A 20,342-nucleotide genomic window follows, 5' to 3' on the forward strand; every position below is an offset into this window, starting at 1 on the left:
TGCCGATGAGCAGCTTTACTTGGTCAAAAAGACGCTACGACAATATTTTATCGCAGCTGGTACTATTTGTGATTTATGGTGGATCAAAATAGAGCCAATATTTTACCTCGAATGAGGGTCAAAATCAGTCATGTTTTGAAGAGTTTGTCAAAATCAGTCATGTTAATTGAAAAGGATTGATCTTATTCTAGTTTCGAGATAAATTGATTTTAGGAGAAATTTTTAAAACCAACCTTTTTTAGAATTTAATAGGCAAAATCGACCTAAAGTGAAAAATATTAGCAAAACCGACCTAAAATGGTCGATTTTGCAGTTACGAAACTGCACGGGACTAGTAGTCCCGTGCAGTCCGCCTACCCCACCCCCTCTTCCGTCTTTTCTTTCGTTCTTTCTTTCGGTCAAAGGGGACTAGTAGTCCCGTGCAGTCCGCCTACCCCACCCCCTCTTCCGTCTTTTCTTTCGTTCTTTCTTTCGGTCTATTGAGCATTGATGGTACACATTTATATGGAAAGTACAAAGGCGTGCTTCTTGTAGCGACCGGTGTAGATGCAAATGGCGGGTTATTTCCTCTAGCATTTGCAGTCGTGGAGGTGGAGGATACGTCTAGTTGGAAGTGGTTTTTTGAACTTATATACAAGTGGATTCCAAGTGTCCGTGCGCCAAGAATAATTACCTTTATTTCGGATAGGATGAAAGGAATTATAAGGGCGTTACATGAGGGTTTTAGTGCACCACATCACCATCGATATTGTTTAAGGCATATAAGAGATAATTTCAAGAAAAAACACGGTGAGATTAATTTGCAAAATCTTTTGTGGCAAGCCGGGTGTGCGACCGACACATTAGTGTATGAACATTGCAGGGAGAAAATCAAGTCTTTGTCATTAGATGCACATAATTGGATTGAAAATAACTTGAAGCCTCAATTCGAGCATCGGTGGGCATTATGTAAGGATGAGGGTGTGCGGTTTTGCATGATGACGACTAATTGCTCCGAGAGCTTTAACGGCGTTCTTAAAGGAGCACGAGCTATGCCAATACAATCTTTGGTTGCGAGAACATTCTATAGACTAAACGCATACTTCAACAAAAGGCGTGGTGATGGCATAGACTGGACAACACGTTACACACCAAAAAATGAGTCCATTTTGCATAGAAGAATTGAGGCAGCAAGATCATGTCAAATTACTGTATTCAACGACAACGAATGGCAGGTACAAGATTGTGACGGTATCTACACCGTTAAACTATTTGATGTTGATTGCACTTGCACATGTAACATACCACAACTCCAAAAAATACCCTGTGCACATGTGCTTGCGGCTTCTTCTAATCAGCCGGGAGGTGCTAGAATTCCCAGAAATCGGTATTGCTCGCCTTGGTATTCAACAGCTCACTATCAAAAGACATATAGTGAGAGTTTTCATCCACCTGATGATAGTCGGTATTGGCCTGAATATAATGGACCACATATAGTTCCACCTCAGTACCGGAGACAAGCAGGTCGACCACGATCTGTGCGAATTAGGGGAACCATGGATCAAGGGCGAGAAGGAGTGGTCAAGCACAAAAAATGTAGTCTTTGCAAACAACCGGGACATACTCGACCTCGTTGTCCATCTAGACACAATAGATAGCAACTAATTGGTAATTTATATCATTTTTTTATTTTTATATACTTTAATAAAGAAACTGAATTACTATATGATTGATTATTAACATGTGTATAATTATATGTGCAGGTTTGTACACCATGGATCCTGGGCCGGTTAGTGATGAGGTCTTATATGACCAGGCTCAGCATCGTTCACATATTATATCCTGTACAGAGGTAATTCAGTTACTTTATAATTGTAATATTTGCATTTACATAATATTGCATTCTTATACTATCATTGTCTATACAGAGAGGTCCGAGTATCGTTATGGTTGATCATAGCCTCAGCCATAGCCGTTGGCGGTTAGAGGATGAGCGTATCATAGCAGCTGTGGGACGGGCCGGCTTCTTGACTTGTTCAAAGCTTCGTTGGATAAAGCTCGATTGGCCCCTACTGATTGCGTTGATGGATAGATGGAGACCTGAGACCAATACTTTCCACTTCCGAATGGGTGAGGCTACCATTACTCTACAAGATGTATCCGTGATACTCGGTCTCCGTATAGATGGTCCGTGCATTACCGGCACTGATAGTGATGTATGGCCTCGAAGATGTGAGGAGTTGTTAGGTGTAGCTCCAGAGACTATGCCTAGAGGAACTATTAAGTTGAAGTGGTTGAGAGAGACCTTCTCAGTACCGTTGCCTGTTGATGCCCCACAAATTTTGGTTGACCAACATGCACGTGCATACATTATGCACATGATTGGTACTATATTATTTCCAGATTCAAGTAAAGATAAAGTGCATGCGAGGTATGTGTATTTATAATATGAATCTGTATTTCATTGAATTAGCTTATTTTAATAAATTGGAATATTGTGAATATGCTAGGTGGTTACCACTCCTCGAGGACTTGGACGTATGTGGTACAAAATCGTGGGGTAGTGCTGTTTTGGCGTATTTATATAGAGAGATGTCAAAAGTGGCACTTATGCAAAACAGTGAGCTTAAAGGGTGTCTAAGCTTATTGCAAGTATGGGCATGGGAGAGACTTCATTTGAAGCCAAGACTATGCACGCATTTACAATTAGATGGACAAATTCCACTGGGATGCAGGTATTGTATTTTTAGTGTAGCGAATATAATTGTAGTTATCATTGTGGTACTAAATGTATGATAAATATTTTTTTGTAGATGGAATGTCGAAAAATGCTATGACGAGACCCCGGCTAGACAATTGGATTTCTACCGGAATGAGCTTGACCGTATGAAGATTTTTCAGGTAATTCTCACCGAAAAACATGCGTTTTTTCTTCTACATACTGAAAACCCAATTCTGATATGCAACTGCAATAAATTATTGTAGATGGAATGGGAGCCCTACACCCAATTTCTACCTCAGCTACCCCCAATATGCACAGAATACCAAGTTGTATGGAGAGCTAGAGTTCCTCTTATATGTTTGGAGATAGTAGAAATGCATGTACCGGACCGCGTGCTTCGACAATATGGTCTTGCACAACATGTTCCGCAGTTTGTTGAAAAGATAGAGAGGAAGGCAAAGAAAGGAGGCCAACAAATAAACTGGATGATCGTGCATCAAGCTTTTATACACAAATGGAATGATAGGCATTTTTGTATTGTCAACCAAATTGAACCAACTCCTCGGGAATCAGATTACTACACTTGGTATTGGGGCATAACTCGAAGATGGATACTTCATTCGACCACAATACCGGTTGAGTCGCAAAGAGGATATGTGCCCCGGGGTATAGATGAGAGAGAATTAGTAAGTATTTTCATATTTTGATTTAAGTCCATTTTTATTGGTACTTTATGTGTTGAAAAATTTGCAGGTATCAGCAATAGATGAAGTTCAAACTCTTGCAAATCGTGGTTTGGAATTGGCTCGAGCAGGTACGATAAAATTAAATCTCAAATTTACATTCTGTTATATCAAATTTAATATGAAGTTTTGTTTTTGAACTATCTATCGCAGGTAGAAATCCCGAAACACATGAACATGTATCAATATATCAGGCTATAATGCAGAGGCTTCAAAGCCTTACACACCGAACTCACGAAGATCGTCATGATGGACGGGAGGTAACGCCATTCGTATATACACGACAACAGCGACAAAGTCGAGGACGACGCAGAAATGACGATGAAGCTGGACCTTCCCAACGTGTCGACGATGGAGCTGGACCGTCACAACCACAAACGCAACCGGATCACGAACTCGTCGAAGGGCGGTATGGAGGACGACGAAGCCAAAGGAGGAGGAGGAGAGTTCTTGGATGTATGTAAACTACAGGTTATATACATTACAAAACTATTTAGGGATGTGGTTTTTGGATTTGTAGTCGATAATATCGTGTGATATGTTTGATTTCTAAGTGGGTTTGTGGTGTTATTATGTTGGATTTGTTAGTGGGAGTTTGTGGTGTGATGTGATTTGTTTGATTTGAAATGAGTATGTGGTGAAATCAGTATGTAATTTGTTAGTGGGAGTTTGTGTGGATGTATGTAACGGGACTACATGAAATGTAGTGGTGAAATGAGTATGTGACTTGTTAGTTGATGTTTGTGTTGATGTATGTACAGGAACGGCTTGAAATGCAGCCAGAAAGTGCACAAAAGTGTGCACAGCAAGTGCACGGGACTGCTAGTCCCGTGCACTTGCTGTGCACCTGGTGTCGAGTCCTCTCTGCTTAAAAGTCAGGACTAGCAGTCCCGACTTTTAAGCAGAGAGCCCAGCCGCTGGTCAAGACCAACTGCACGGGACTACTAGTCCCGTGTACTTGGTCTTCAGCGCCTCTCTGCCTTTCAGTTCGTAAGATGCAAAAGTTTTCATAATGTTAAAACCCGTAAAACACATTCGGCTGCAAAACCGATCCTTTTCTTCAGAAAAGGGTCGGTTTTGCTAATATTTTTCACTTTAGGTCGATTTTGCCTATTAAATTCTAAAAAAGGTTGGTTTTAAAAATTTCTCCTTGATTTTATTTTTGATCCGAAACGTGGATAAAAATAAAATCGAATTTAGGTGTCTTCTTCGTCTAAGAAATTGGAATTAGACTTGCGCAGTTTTTCCGTAACATGATTCTTCCCTAAAGAGGATTAGAATCGATCATGATATTATTTTCAAAGATTATAATGGTCAACATAAGCCACAAGCGATACGCTTTTAGATGTTAAAGTTGCTCTTTAGGATCACTTGCAGTGTCTTCAGCACTATCAAAAAGAGGGTACATAATATTTAGCATTAATTTTTCTTTGCACGAGAGCATACCTTTTTTGTTTTTATGTTTTTCCCTTTTTTTGTTGGCTACAAAATACTGAAATGATTTGCATAGCAATATAAATTCTGAACAATTACTTTTTTTAAATGAATAAATTGTATGATAAATTTATGTATAAAGAACGATTAATTATTATAGTTTGGATAATTATAATAATATTTTCATAATTTATTAAAATAATTATAATATATTAAATAATACATTCTCTTTTAAATATAATAATATTATACATAGCATAATTTTAATATAGAAACTACATTTAAATTTCATAGTTAGTTTATTCACTATTAGTTGTTGGACCCTAGAGGGGGGTGATTAGGGTCTTAAGGCTATAATAGTGTAATAAAAAATGAGACAAGCAACAAACCACAAAATGAACAAGTAGAGAAAATGAGATAGAGTTAGAAATCGTTATCCAAGTGACGCGCGATGTGTTAACGAGGTTCGGCCCGCTGACCTACGTCCCCGCTCCCCACTCTCGAGGAGAATCCACTACACAACCCGGTTTGGAAGCCGGAACTTCTTCTACACAACGATCTCCACAAGATCTCACAACTTCAAAGTCGATCTCCACAAGATCTCACACTCACACAGTTGATCTTCACAAGATCAAGCTCTCAACAGTAGTAATTGTGTAAAATACTCTCTCTTTACAATGTCCCTATGGCAATGAGAGAGATTGCACTTGAAGCTTGGGATGTGAATACGAAACAGTGATTATCAAGATGAAAGTTGAAGCTCTTTGAAAACAATAAACTTGAAAACAAGAGTTTTGCAATAAAAGCTTAATTCTGAGGTGGTTGGGGTGTTGGGTATTTATAAGGAAAGAAAACAGCAGCCAAAGCCACAAAGAATCAGACAAAATCCCCCAAAAATAGGAATTCTGAAACTATACAAAAATAGTCGTTACAGTGTTATGAGTCAACTCAGTACTATTCATGAGTCGACTCATAATTAGCCGTTATAGGCTAAAAATCAACTTATGGGTCGACTCATAAAATTCATGAGTCGACTCATGAGGTCATGGGTCAACTCAGCAGAAACAAAACACATATTCCAGCACAGTTTATGAGTCGACCTATGACAGTCATGAGTCGACTCATTCTGATGGGTCGACTCATGATGTTTGTGAGTCGACTCGTCAGAAACAAATAACAACTACGGGGCAGTTTATGAGTCGACTCAATACTGTTCATGAGTCGACTCATAAACATGCACACAAAAAATGTCACTTTGAACTGTGTTAAAAATTATCAAATAAATTCAGAAAAATGTGAAACTTTGAGAATAGTTTATAAACATTTTGACAAACTTGTTTGAAAAGAGATTTTGCAAAAAGGTCCTCGTATTTGTGAAAAACAATATTTTGTCAAAACGCTCAAAAATCTAAGTATGAAAACGTGTGTGTGATATCCCAATAGCTTCAAATAAAATCTAAGCTACTTGCCTACATTCTAGCACTAGAGAGAAAAAGAAAAACTAGCTAATATCCTCACATAGAATTACAATTCTTTAAGTCTTGATATAGCTTGAGTTGATGAAGCTTCTCATTGCATTTGTTGTTCTTGAATTAACATTGCTTCATCACTATGCCTCCTCCTTCTTTGGATATCATTGTTGTAGCTCATATTCCATTCAATCCTCCATGCATGGTACAAACAAGCTTGATATATATATTAACTACAATATCACTCAACAAGCAATTAGTATCGATAATGGTGGTTGTAAAACATCATCAAAACATAAGGGCTAACAATCTCCCCATTTTTAATGATAACAACCAACCATTATATAAGAGTAAAATAAATATAGCTTATAGATAGTAGCTCCCCCTATCTATGAGCTCCCCCTTACTATGTGCACAAATGAGGATATTTCTCTCCCCCTTTGTCACCATCAAAATGGGGTAAAAAAAATGGTAAACAAAAATGCATATGAAATGTAACTAGCCAAGCAAATAGAACTTTCACATAGTGCATAACCCCAAACCATTTCTTATGCGACAAAAATCATCTTCACTAAGAGGCTTGGTAAAGATATCCGCTAATTAAGATTTTGTGTCAACAAACACAAGGGATACATCTTACCTCTCTACATGATCGCGTAAGAAATGATGACACACATCAATATGCTTGGTTCTAGAATGCAAAACCAATTTTTTTGAAATATTGATAGCACTAGTGTTATTACAAAAGATTTTTATATTTTGAAAATTCAAATCATAGTCAACCAAACTTTGTTTCATCCACAAAACTTGGGCATAACATAAGCCAACGGTAATGTATTCCGTTTCTGTAGTGGACAAGGCAACACAATTTTATTTCTTGGAAGCCCAAGAGACAAAGGAATTACCCAAGAATTGACATGTACCACTCGTACTCTTGCGATCTACCTTACAACCGGCAAAGTCGGCATCACAAAAACCATATAGATCAAAAGAGGTGCTTTTAGGATAAAATAAACCAAGACCAATTGTTCCATGAACATATTTAATAATTCTCTTAACGGCAATCAAATGAGATGCTTTAGGAGAAGCTTGAAAACGTGCACATGCACACACACTAAACATGATATCGGGTCTACTAGCGGTGAGATAAAGAAGACTACATATCATACCTCGGTATAGTTTTTGGTCCACATCCTCACCACTATCATCCGCATCAAGCTTGACACTTGTACTCATGGGAGTTGGTGCATGCTTAGAGTTCTCCAAATTGAATTTCTTCACCAATTCTCTAGCATACTTGCTTTGAGAAATGAATATCTCATCCTTAGTTTGCTTGACATGGAGCCCGAGAAAGAATGTGAGCTCTCCCATCATGCTCATCTCAAAATGATCTTGCATAACTTTAGAAAAATCCTTACATAGAGATTTATTAGTAGCACCGAAAATGATATCATTAATATATATTTGAACTAAAATGAAATTATTTTTCCTTTTTCTCACAAAAAGAGTATTATCAATTTTGTCTTTAGAAAAACTATTTTCAAGAAGAAAACTAAAGAGGCGAGTATACCAAGCTCTAGGAGCTTGTTTCAACCCATATAAAGCTTTTTGAACCCGGTAAACATGATTAGGAAAAGCATGATCCATAAAACCGGGGGGTTGCTCAACATATACTTCCTCTTCTATAAAGTCATTTAAAAAGGCACTTTTGACATCCATTTGAAACAATTTGAAATCTTTAAAGCTTGCAAAACCCAAAAACATCCTAATTGATTCTAACCTTGTAACCGGTGCAAAGGTTTCATCATAGTCTATGCCCTCCTCTTGATTGTATCTTTGGGTAACCAAACGAGCTTTATTTCTAGTAACAATGTCATGTTCATCAAGTTTGTTTCTAAAAACCCATTTTGTTCCAATTACACTAGTATTGTTAGGTCTAGGAACTAGTTTCCAAACATCATTTCTTCGAAACTTGTTTAGTTCATCATGCATAGCTAAAACCCAAAATTTATCATTTAAAACATCATTAATCTTCTTAGGTTCTAATTGAGATAGAAAGGCAACATTATCACACTCACTCAAAGCCTTTGAGCGAGTTAGAACGAAGGATTTCCAATGATTTACTCCTTTGGATGATTTGGTACAAATTTCCATGCTATGGGGAGTTCTTCTTGTTCTTGCTCTTGAATGTTGTTTGTGTTTTCCCCATCCTTTTGAACATCTATTGAGGGTGTTTCATTTATTTACAAAAATTTCAATCCTCCCTCAACATCGTCATCATCTATCCTAGGCAAACCAACTTGTAAACCCATATTAGTCTCATCAAAAGTAACGTTTATAGATTCTTCAACAACAAGAGTTCATTTGTTGAAGACCTTATAAGCCTTACTTTGAGGTGCATATCCTAGGAAAATGCCAACATTAATTTTAGAATCAAATTTATCATGGTGATCTTTTGTATTTAAAATAAAACATTTACAACCAAAGATACGAAAATATCCAATAAAAGGAGTTTTGCCATAAAATAGTTCATAAGGAGTTTTCTTAAGCTTTGGTCTAATCAACACACAATTTAAAACATGGCAAGCCGTATTGACGGCTTCCGCTTAAAAATATTTAGGCAAATCAAAAGAGTTTAACATAGTTCATACCATCTCCTGTATGGTTCGATTTTTCCGTTTAACAACATCATTTTGTTGTGGTGTTCTTAGAGCGAAAAACACATGAGTTATACCACGATGCGCACAAAAATCATAGAAAGAGATATTTTAAAATTTACCACCATGATCACTTCTTATTTTAACAACTTTTAAATCTTTTTCATTTTTAATTCTTTTAACATGATTCGAAAACTCATCAAAACATTCATTTTTACTTGCAAGAAAGATGACCCATGTAAAATGAGAAAAATCATCAATGATAACAAAAACATAGTTTTTGCCTCCAAGAGAGGTAACACGCATAGGACCAAATAAATTAAGATGAAGTAATTACAAGGGTTTAGAAGTTGATACCTCATTGATGGATTTGAAGGTAGACTTATTTTGTTTACCTTTAGCGCAATCTTCACATATGGTATCTTTGATGAAATACAAGTTTGGTAACCCTTTTACAAGATTCCTCTTGGACAATTTAGATATCAATTCCATTTTCGCATGTCCAAGCCTCTTATGCCAAATCCAAGGGTTTTCATCAACCGCCGCAAGGCACTTCACATCTTGATCTACTAGTTTATTCATCTCAAAAATATATACATTAGATTTTCTATTAGCAACAAAAGTAGTTTTTCCATTTGAGCTAACAATACATTTGTCCGGTTTAAAAGAAATATCAAAACCTTTATCACTCAATTGGCTAATGCTAAGAAGATTATGATTCAAGCTATTAACCAAATAAACATTTTTTATAACGGGAGAGGGTGTCTTACCAATACATCCACTACCAATGATTTTACCTTTCTCTCCACCACCGAAGGAGACACTACCTCCTTCAATCCTTGATAGGGTTGCAAAAAGCTTTTTGTTGCCCGTCATATGATGTGAGCAACCACTATCAAGGTATCACATCTCTCTATGTCGTTGCCGTGATGTTCCCTACAAGAGACGAAGGTATAGTAACTTTAGGTACCCAAGTCTTGGGTCCTTGGTGGTTAGCAATCTTGGCACCTTTGGGTACCCATGTCATTCCATAAAAATCATGATTATCTTTAATCCTACAATGAGTAGAAATATGACCATGTTTCATGCAATATGTGCACATAAAATTTCTTTTGTGTGTTTGAGTATGAGATCTATAAAATCTATTTCTACTATGGTGATGATGATTAGCATAAGCATGAGTGGGTCTAATCCTACCACTCTCAATTTCAAGTCTTTCAATCTTGGATCTTAATTGTTTGTTTTCAAAATCAAGATCCCCTAGTAATTCATCTTTTAATGCAAGAGAGGTTTGTAGTTGTTCTAGTTTGGCATCACAAGAAGCATGCAACTTTTTAAAGGAAGAAAATTCTTTTGACATCCTTTTAAACTCAACGTTTAATTCTCCTAATGTCGTAGCTAGATCACATTGCATATAAAAGGATTCACTTTTGGTGTCGGAAACTACCTTCTTTTCATAGGTCATGAAGCAAATGTTGGGATCATGAAGAGCAAGTTTAGCTCCTTCTTCATTGCTATCCGAATCACTTGGTTTGGATTCCTCCTATCCGGCATACATGGCTTTCTTCTTCTTGTACTTCAAGTATTTCTCCTTGAGCTTGGGGCAATCCTTAGCGATGTGACCCGGTTCATTGCATTCAAAGCACTTTCCTACACGTGAAGAAAATTTGTTGTTAGATCGGGGATTAAACTTCTTGTTCATTTTAATGAGTCTAGAGATTCTTCTAGAGAGGTGAGCCACTTCTCTAGAAAAAACAACTTCACTCTCCGATGATGATGAGGAGTTATCACTAGCTCCTTTGAGAGCTATGATCTTCATTTTTGGTGATGGCTCCTCAACTTCCCGTGGGGGCACTTCCTCTTTCTCCTTTCCCTTGAGCTTTTTCTCATGAATCTTAAGCTTGCCGATGAGGCCATCGAGAGCTAGAGTAGTAAGATTGTGAGCTTCCTCTATGTCCGTAGCTTTGGGTTCTCATGCCGGAGTCAATGAACGAAGGATCTTGTAGTTCATCTCTTGGATAGTCAAATGCTTGTCAAGACCATGTAATTCATTGATTATGTTAGTAAAGCGAGAAAACATAGCATCAATGGATTCATTAGGAAGCATCTTAAATAACTCATATTCATGTATAAGCCCACTAATCTTGGATTCCTTAACTTGGGAGGTTCCTTCATGTGTAATACATAATTTCACCCATATTTCGTATGTGATTGCACACATAGAAATCCTATTATACTCATTGGGGGAAAGACCGCAAATTAAGGCATTCGTGGCCTTTGCATTGAGATTGGCTTGGTGTCTTTCTCCATCGGTCATGTTCCCGACTTTGGGTTTTTCTACATATTTTTTCTCTATGAGTTCTAGAATGTCAAGATCAATGCAACGAAAGTAAATCCTCACCCTAGCCTTCCAATAAGTAAAATTACTACTGGTGAAAAGTGGTGGTCTAGTGATGGATTGTCCCTCTAACATATGCACATTTATTAAAGCCTCCATAAGATCTTTTCTCTAAGGTGGTTAGACTAAAAACTAATATAGAGACCAAGCTCTGATACCAATTATTGGACCCTAGAGGGGGGGTGATTAGGGTCTTAAGGTTATAATAGTACAATAAAAAATGAGACAAGCAACAAACCACAAAATAAACAAGTAGAGAAAATGAGATAGAGTTAGAAATCGTTATCCAAGTGACGTGCGATGTGTTAACGAAGTTCGGCCCGCTGACCTACGTCCCCGCTCCTCACTCTCGAGGAGAATCCACTACACAACCCAGTTTGAAAGCCGGAACTTCTTCTACACAACGATCTCCACAAGATCTCACAACTACACAGTCGATCTCCACAAGATCTCACGGAACTTCTTCTACACAACGATCTCCACAAGATCTCACAACTACACAGTCGATCTCCACAAGATCTCACACCCACACAGTTGATCTTCACAAGAAACTACACAGTCGATCTCCACAAGATCTCACACCCACACAGTTGATCTTCACAAGATCAAGCTCTCAACACTAGTAATGGTGTAAAAGACTCTCTCTTTACAATGTCCCTATGGCAAGGAGAGAGATTGCATTTGAAGCTTGGGATGTGAAAGTGAAACAGTGATTATCAAGATGAAAGTTGAAGCTCTTTGAAAATAATAAACTTGAAAACAAGAGTTTTGCAATTAAAGCTTAATTCTGAGGTGGTTGGGGTGTTGGGTATTTATGAGGAAAGAAAACAGCAGCCAAAGCCCCAAAGAATCAGACAAAATTCCCCAAAAACAGGAATTCTGAAACTATACAAAAATAGCCGTTACAGTGTTATGAGTCGACTCAGTACTATTCATGAGTCGACTCATAATTAGCCATTATAGGCTAAAAATTAACTTATGGGTCGACTCATAAAATTCATGAGTCGACTCATTATGCATGGGTCGACTCATGAGGTCATGGGTCGACTCAGCAGAAACAAAACACATATTCCAGCACGGTTTATGAGTCGACCTATGACAGTCATGAGTGGACTCATCCTGATGGGTCGACTCATGATGTTTGTGAGTTGACTCGTCAGAAACAAATAACAACTACAGGGCAATTTATGAGTCGACTCAATACTGTTCAAGAGTCGACTCATAAACATGCACACAGAAAATGTCACTTTGAACTGTGTTAAAAATATCAAATAAATTCAGAAAAATGTAAAACTTTGAGAATAGTTTATAAACATTTTGACAAACTTGTTTGAAAAGAGATTTTGCAAAAGGTCCACGTATTTGTAAAAAACAATATTTTGTTAAAACGTTCAAAAATCTAAGTATGAAAACGTGTGTGTGATATCCCAATAGCTTCAAATGAAATCTAAGCTACTTGCCTACATTCTAGCACTAGAGAAAAAAAAGAAAAACAAGCTAATATCCTCACATAGAATTATAATTCTTTGAGTCTTGATATAGCTTGAGTTGATGAAGCTTCTCATTGTATTTGTTGTTCTTGAATTAATATTGCTTCATCACTATGCCTCCTCCTCATTTGGATATCATCGTTGTAGCTCATATTCCATCCAATCCTCCATACATGGTACTAACAAGCTTGATATATATATTAACTATAATATCACTAAATAAGCAATTAGTACCGATAATGGTGGTTGTAAAATATCATCAAAACATAAGGGCTAATATTAGTAAATAATTTACTAAACTGTATAATTATTAAATTACAATATAATTTATAAATTTAAAAAATACTATTAAAATCATTATACTATTAATACTATTATAATTACAATAAATACAAATTATTTTTTATGTTATTATCATACTTTTAAAAGGCTAATAAGATGAAGGTAACAGGTAGTTCTCCATAAGACGTGAAACTCAAAGGCACAAGGCATAAGCCTGATGAATTTTTATTATTTTTAATTTTTTAGAATTTTAAATATTATGTGAAGATAAATTAGGGATAAATTTTAAATATTCTATTAAATAACATAAGTAAATAATAAAATAATAGTGTGACCAAAGATTTTGAAAAGTGAGGAAATGAATAATTAATAAGAGGTGTTATGGTATTCCCATTCGCTAAAATACAACTCTCCAAACAACGGGCGGGTGTATTTTCACAAGCAAGGCCCCAACCAGCTTGGCGGCTAAAGCCCAGAGGAGGTCCCAACTTAGTCGACTCATCAAGTCAATACTCTTCATGCCGACTCAAGAGACGGGATCAGTCGACCCTCTTGTCAAAGTCGACTTGCCTGGAGCCCATTCGACCTTTTATTCAATGCCCTACGGGACGACTCGATGGGCATTACTTTAGGCGGAACTGGAGGAGAATATCTTCTTTGGGCTTCTCCCTCTGGCCACGTGTCAGCACCACGGTCAACACTAGATAGGTCCTATCATGACCCTAGCCCCGATAGTCTTCATGACTCATCATATCACATAGGCTCTGCCACACCGCCAATCACTCTCCATTCGATGCTGAGACGATCTCTCCAATACTGAAGTGATCTTTTCCCCAACCACATACCGACACCCATAAAGTGGGTGCGGACGTAGCCACCAGCGCAAACTCCCTCTCTCTTCTCATTTATTACTGAGGAGATCCTCTCTCCAGTCGCCAGCCAATACCCGTAAAGTGGATGCTAACGCAGCCACCAGCCCATACCTCATCATCACTTCTCCATACTTGGCTAATGTGTCCAATCTACCCTTCTCCTACAATATATATAAAGGTATTGTTCTTCTTTCAGGATGAAGGTGATTCAAAAAAAAAGAAGGAGAACTCTTAAGTTCTGCTTCTTCTTCCACTTGAGTTTACCATCTAACTTGACCGTTGGAGGTACAACGGGGGAACCTATCCCCATCCTCTCATAAGGTTTTACATGTGTAGATTTCTCAGTTCCCCAATTCAAGAACCAGACATAAATTCGGAGAAGGAGGCGACCCCCTCATCAATCTCCTTTACCTCATCAAAACTATCCTACCCTAGATACATACTAACTGTGTGATCACTAGAACATTAACAGTTTGGTGCCCACCATGGGGCCTCCTCTCTTTTTCGAGAAGATAGGTCAAGTTTTGAACAAGGTCCTGATCAGTCTTATCCTGTAGCTCGACCCCGAAGTTGTGACACTCAAGCTAAACAAAAAATGGTATCGGCTGAAAGGAATCGACATAATCACATCCCTCTATAGTTTTAGCAACCATTTTGTAGTATTTATCAACTAACCATCTATAAGACGGACGAGCTCCCATTACCCTCAAAAGCCTCTTGAAAAATGAGCATCATGTCGTCTTTTTAGAGAGGTCTTCTTTGGTTGTCTTTCTAGAAAGAACAACTCTTACTTCTTGAATATCTTTTTCAGAAAGAATTCCATCACCAAAGTTGCCTAGTATCTTTTGGTCGTACCACACAACCCACAAGAACTCAACTAGAGAGACTCCATTTAAGCTAGCATATGGTGCCAAGGCAGTCACACCCGTCGAAGTAAGCATGCCAACCATTCAACCACAACACTTCGACAAGGACATGAACTCAAAGGGACTTCAGATCAATCTCGACCATCTTGACGAGATTCAGGAGAAAGCGCTCCGAACCCAAGTCACCAACCAGCAGCGAATCACACGCTACTACAATAGTAAAATCCGACCAAGGAGATTCAATGCTGGTGACCTCGTCCTCCGCAAAATTGCTTTCGACAAAGACACTCAGCGAGGCAAGCTAGCTCCTAACTGGGAAGGTCCTCACACAGTCCTAGAAGAGTTACGAGCCAGCACCTATCGACTAAGGCCCCCGGACGGGAGAGTTTTACAACATCCCTGGAATATCAAGCATTTGAGGCGATATTTTCAATAAATGTAAATTTTGTTTAGCCTTAATAAAACTGTTATTGAAATTGACTCGACAGTTGTCTCACACTCTTATAGTGCTCAACCTATGTAGGGATCCTAAGCCCTTGGTGCTTCTTCACAAGGTAAACCCAAGGCACTTTAACCCTATGGTTGACTCCCAAAGTCGCCTCTTAACCATTATGGGGATACTGAAGACTTAGACATCTATGTAAGGCCTAGGCACTCAGCCTCAGGGTTTCCATTTCATCATTCCCCCCCCCCCAGGGCGGCCCTCTATAGAGCAAAATACCTAGTCGACTTCAACAAGTGCTAGGCACAGCCTCAGGGTTGTAAAAGGCCAAGTCAACTTTAGTAAGTTCTAGGTATACAACCTCAGTTTGATATTAAGCCCTTAGTGCCTTTTAAGGAATAAACCCAAGGGACTAACCCTATGGTCGACTCCCATAGTCGCCTCTCGATAATTATAGGGATACTAAAGACTCAGGCGTCTATGTAATACCTAGGCACTCAGCCTCAGGGTTTCAATTTCATCATTTTGCCCCTAGGACGGCCCTTTATAGGGCGAAAGACCTAGTCAACTTCAACAAGTCCTAGGCACAACCTCAGGGTTGTAAAAGACATAGTCAACTTTAGTAAGTTCTAGGCGTCCAACCTCGGTTGGATATTAAGCCATTGGTATCTTTTCAGGAATAAACCAAATGTACTAACCCTATGGTCGACTCCTATAGTTACCTCTCGACCATTATAGGGATACTGAAGACCCAGGTGTCTATGTAAGACCTGGACACCCAACCTCAGGGTTTCCACTTTACCTAACTGCCATCAAGACGGCCCCTCATAGGGCGAAAGACCAAGTCAACTTTAGTAAGTCTTAGGCATTCGACCTCTCGGTTGAATTAAAAGTCCTTGGTGCCTTTTTAGTAATAAACCCAAGACACTCATCATATGGTCAACTCCCACAATCACCTCTCGACCATCATGGCTATATTGAAGACCTGGGCGTCTATATAAGTTCTAGACACTCAACCTTAGGGTTGTCATTCTATCAAGCAGACCTTGGTGTTATTCTAAAAACAAACCCAAGGCTGGAGCTTAAGTGTTTGAATGTCCTCGACAACACGACTTTGGTGATACAATTTGCCAAATCTTTGTCGGCTAAAGACTCAAACACTGAAATTATCCTAGAGGGGGCGAATAGGGTAATCAAATAATAAATGTGCAAATAATAAAATTTAATACAACACAAAACACAATGTAACAATAAGGTAATAAATGAGAGAAAGAGGGTTAGAAAATAGTTAGTCAAATGAAGCCCCAATGTGTTCACGAGGTTCAATCCTCTAGACCTACGTTCCCGACCACCTCTCCCGATGGTAATCCACTAATCACAACCCAGTTTGGAAGTTGAAACTTTTTCACAATTATCTCCTCGAGATCTCACAATCCACACAATGACCTCCTCAAAATCAAGTTCTCCACACAACATAATAAGATGGAAAAATCTCTCTTACATCAATCCTATAGCAAAGATTAAAAGATGACAATTGAAGCATGGGGTTGTGGGATTTTAACGTGAAAGACCAAAATTGAGTAAGATGAAAGTTTAAGCTCAAAACACACAAAACACAAACTCAAGGATTTCTTCTTGCTTACTTAGTTACTAAAGTGAAGAGGGCTGTAGGATATATATAGGAACCCTAATAAATAGCCCAAATCCTTAACAAATCATAAAATCCCAGAATTTTAGCAAAAACAAAAACTAGCTGATACAGTAGCTCCGATCGACTGATAGACCATGGTCGGTCGACCGACAAGATGATCATTGGTAGACTTGAAAATCTCGAGCTCATTCAGTAGACCAACATTGTTGTACCGGTCGACTGAGCCTCAGCCAATGATCGACCGATCATTATGTATCGGTCGACTGATGAGTGACTGTTGTTAGCCCTTATGTTTTGATGATGTTTTACAACCACCATTATCATTACTAATTGCTTATTGAGTGATAATGCAGTTAATATACATATCAAGTATGTTAGTACCACAAATAGAGGATTGGATGGAATATGCGTTACAACGATGACATCCAAAGGAGGAGGAGGCATAGTGATGAAGCAACGTTCATTCAAGAACACCAAATGCAATAAGAAGCTTCATCCAACTCAAGCTATATCAAGACTCAAGAATTGTATTCTCATGAGGATATTAGCTAGTTTTTATTTTCTCTCTAGTGCTAGAATGTAGGCAAAGAGTTATCGATTTTACTTGAAGCTATTGGGATATCAGGCAAAGAGTTATCGATTTTACTTGAAGCTATTGGGATATCACACACACGTTTTCATATTTATATTTTTTGAGCGTATTTCACAAAATACTATTTTTCATAAGTATGAGGACCTATTTGCAAAATTTCTTTTTCAAACAATTTGTTTTTAGTATTAAAAATATTTTACAAAGTTTTATAATTTTTAGAAGTCAAATGAATATTTTACAAATATTTTAAGTGAGTCAAAAATATGTTTTTTTGAGTGTATCAGTTTGCGGTCGACCGCGCCTGAGTTCATTCGTCAGTGGGTAGCAGAGACTTGCTCGAGAATTCCCACGGTCGACCGCCACGGTTGACCGCAGAAGTCTCTGGAAGTTTACTCAGTTTCTGAGTTGCCTCGTGGTCGACCGTAAAAAAGTCACGGTCGACCGTCGCTTAATTTAAACGGTCATCTGGTATAGATTTTTAGCTCCGATTTCACACGATCTCAGCGCAGTTTTGTTTCCAGGTTTTGGGGGATTGGGTATGGGTTCAAACAGCTGTGGTTTTCTATTTAAACCTATACTCTTCTTCTTCCTCATTGTCCCAGCTCTTTCAAAAAATATTTCAGAGAATGTTTTTACAGAGCTTAATTTTCAAACATGTTTCTCTCTGAGTTTTTGTGTTTCACATCCCAGCTTTAGTGTGATCTTCTCTTTGCCATAGGGACATTGTAAAGAGAGGGTTTTTACACCAATTTCTACTATTTTAAGAGCTTGATCTTGTAGAGATCAATTGTGTGGGAGTGTGATCTAGTGACATTAACTGTGTAGTGTGAGATCGTGAGGGGATCGCTATATAGAAGAAGTTCTGGCTTCCAAACCAGGTTGTGTTGTGGATTTCTCCTCGAGAGTGGGGAGCGGGGACGTAGGTCAGCGGACCAAACCTCGTTAACACATCGCGCGTCACAGGATAACGATTCCTAACTCTATCTCCTCTATATTGATTGCTTTTGGATATTGTGTTTTTCTTGTCTTAATTTTTATTGCACAATTATAGCCTTTTGGATATTGTGTTTTGCTTATCTTACATTGATCTTGACATCCTAGAACTCATAGAGAAAAAATATGTAGAAAAGCCCAAAGTCGGGACTATGACCGATGGAGAAAGGCACCAAGCCAATCTCAATGCAAAGGCTATGAATGCCTTAATTTGCGGTCTTTCCCCCAACGAGTATAATAGGGTTTCCACGTGTGCAACCGCATACGAAATATGGGTGAAATTGTGTATTACACACGAAGGAACCCCCCAAGTTAAGGAATCCAAGATTAGTGGGCTTATGCATGAATATGAGTTATTTAAGATGCTTCCAAATGAATCAATTGATGCTATGTTTTCTCGCTTCACTAACATTATCAATGAATTGCATGGTCTTGACAAGAAATTGACTATTCAAGAGACGAACTACAAGATTCTCCGTTCATTGACTCCGATGTGGGAACCCAAGGCGACGACGATAGAAGAAGCTCATGACCTTACCGCTCTACCTCTCGATTGCCTCATCGGCAAGCTCAAGGTTCTTGAGAAGAAGCTCAAGGGAAAGGAAAAGGAGGAAGTGCCCTCATGGGAAGTTGAGGAGCCATCACCAAAATCGAAGACCATAGCTCTCAAAAGAGCTAGTGATAACTCCTCTTCGTCATCGGATAGTGAAGTTGATTTTTCTAGAGAAGTGGCTCATCTCTCTAGAAGAATTTCTAGACTCATAAAAATGAATAAGAAGTTTAATCCCCGTTCTAACAACAAATTTTCTTCACGTGTAGGAAAATGTTTTGAATGCAATGAACCGGGCCATATCGCTAAGGATTGCCCAAGGCTCAAGGAGAAGTACATGAAGTACAAGAAGAAGAAGGCTATGTATGCCGGATGGGAGGAATCCGAACCAAGTGATTCGGATAGTAATGAAGAAGGAGCTAAACTTGCTCTTCATGATCCCAACATTTGTTTCATGGCCCTTGAACAAGAGGTAATATTCGACACTGAAAGTGAATCCTTCTACATGCAATGTGATCTAGCTACGGCTTTAGAAGAATTGAATGTTGAATTTAAAAAGATGTCAAAAGAATTTTCTTCCTTTAAAATATTACATACTTCTTGTGATTCCCAACTAGAACAATTACAAACTTCTCTTGCATTAAAAGATGAATTGCTAGGGGATCTTGATTTTGAAAACAAACAATTGAGATCCAAGATTGAAAGACTAGAAATTGAGAGTGGTAGGATTAGACCCACTCATGCTTATGTTAATCATCATCACCATGGTAGAAATAGATTTCATAGATATCATGCTCAAACACACAAGAGAAATTTTGTGTGCACATATTGTATGAAACATGGTCATATTTCTACTCATTGTAGGATCAAAGATAATTATGAAACATGGTCATATTTCTACTCATTGTAGGATCAAAGATAATCATGATTTCTATGGCATGACATGGTTACCCAAAGATACCAAGTTTACTAACCACCAATGACCCAAGATTTGGGTACCTAAAGTTACTACACCTTCATCTTTTATAGGCAACATCACGGCCACGACGTAGAGAGATGTGGCACCTTGATAATGGTTGCTCACATCATATGACGGGCAACAAAGAGCTATTTGCAACCCTATCAAGGATTGAAGGAGGTAGAGTCTCCTTCGGTGGTGGTGAGAAAGGTAAAATCATTGTATAGGTTCTATTGGTAAGAAA

At 38.2% G+C, this 20,342-nt stretch overlaps 2 protein-coding genes across 2 annotated transcripts; both read left to right on the top strand.

Annotated features, from left to right (window-relative positions):
* LOC109850829 lies at positions 490–1,831 on the top strand. The gene is made up of 2 exons (XM_020420893.1): positions 490–1,704; positions 1,799–1,831. The coding sequence occupies exon 1, from the start codon at positions 690–692 to the stop codon at positions 1,635–1,637; it is 948 nt and encodes a 315-aa protein (XP_020276482.1). The 5' UTR covers positions 490–689; the 3' UTR covers positions 1,638–1,704; positions 1,799–1,831.
* LOC109847480 (serine/threonine-protein phosphatase 7 long form homolog) lies at positions 1,537–4,316 on the top strand. The gene is made up of 9 exons (XM_020416707.1): positions 1,537–1,647; positions 1,743–1,831; positions 1,908–2,410; positions 2,490–2,714; positions 2,793–2,880; positions 2,965–3,387; positions 3,455–3,515; positions 3,598–3,704; positions 4,206–4,316. Exons 2-9 carry the CDS (start codon positions 1,754–1,756, stop codon positions 4,314–4,316), a joined length of 1,596 nt encoding a protein of 531 aa, XP_020272296.1. The 5' UTR covers positions 1,537–1,647; positions 1,743–1,753.

The sequence above is a fragment of the Asparagus officinalis genome, chromosome 7 (genome assembly GCF_001876935.1).
Source record: "Asparagus officinalis chromosome 7, Aspof.V1, whole genome shotgun sequence".
NCBI lineage: Eukaryota > Viridiplantae > Streptophyta > Magnoliopsida > Asparagales > Asparagaceae > Asparagus > Asparagus officinalis.

Coding starts and splice junctions, on each gene's coding strand:
- LOC109847480 (XM_020416707.1), top strand. CDS start 1,754: ATGGATCCTGGGCCGGTTAGTGATGAGGTCTTATATGACCAGGCTCAG. Junction 2,715..2,792: donor CAAATTCCACTGGGATGCAG/GTATTGTATTTT, acceptor ATTTTTTTGTAG/ATGGAATGTCGAAAAATGCT. Junction 3,516..3,597: donor TTTGGAATTGGCTCGAGCAG/GTACGATAAAAT, acceptor TATCTATCGCAG/GTAGAAATCCCGAAACACAT.
- LOC109850829 (XM_020420893.1), top strand. CDS start 690: ATGAAAGGAATTATAAGGGCGTTACATGAGGGTTTTAGTGCACCACAT.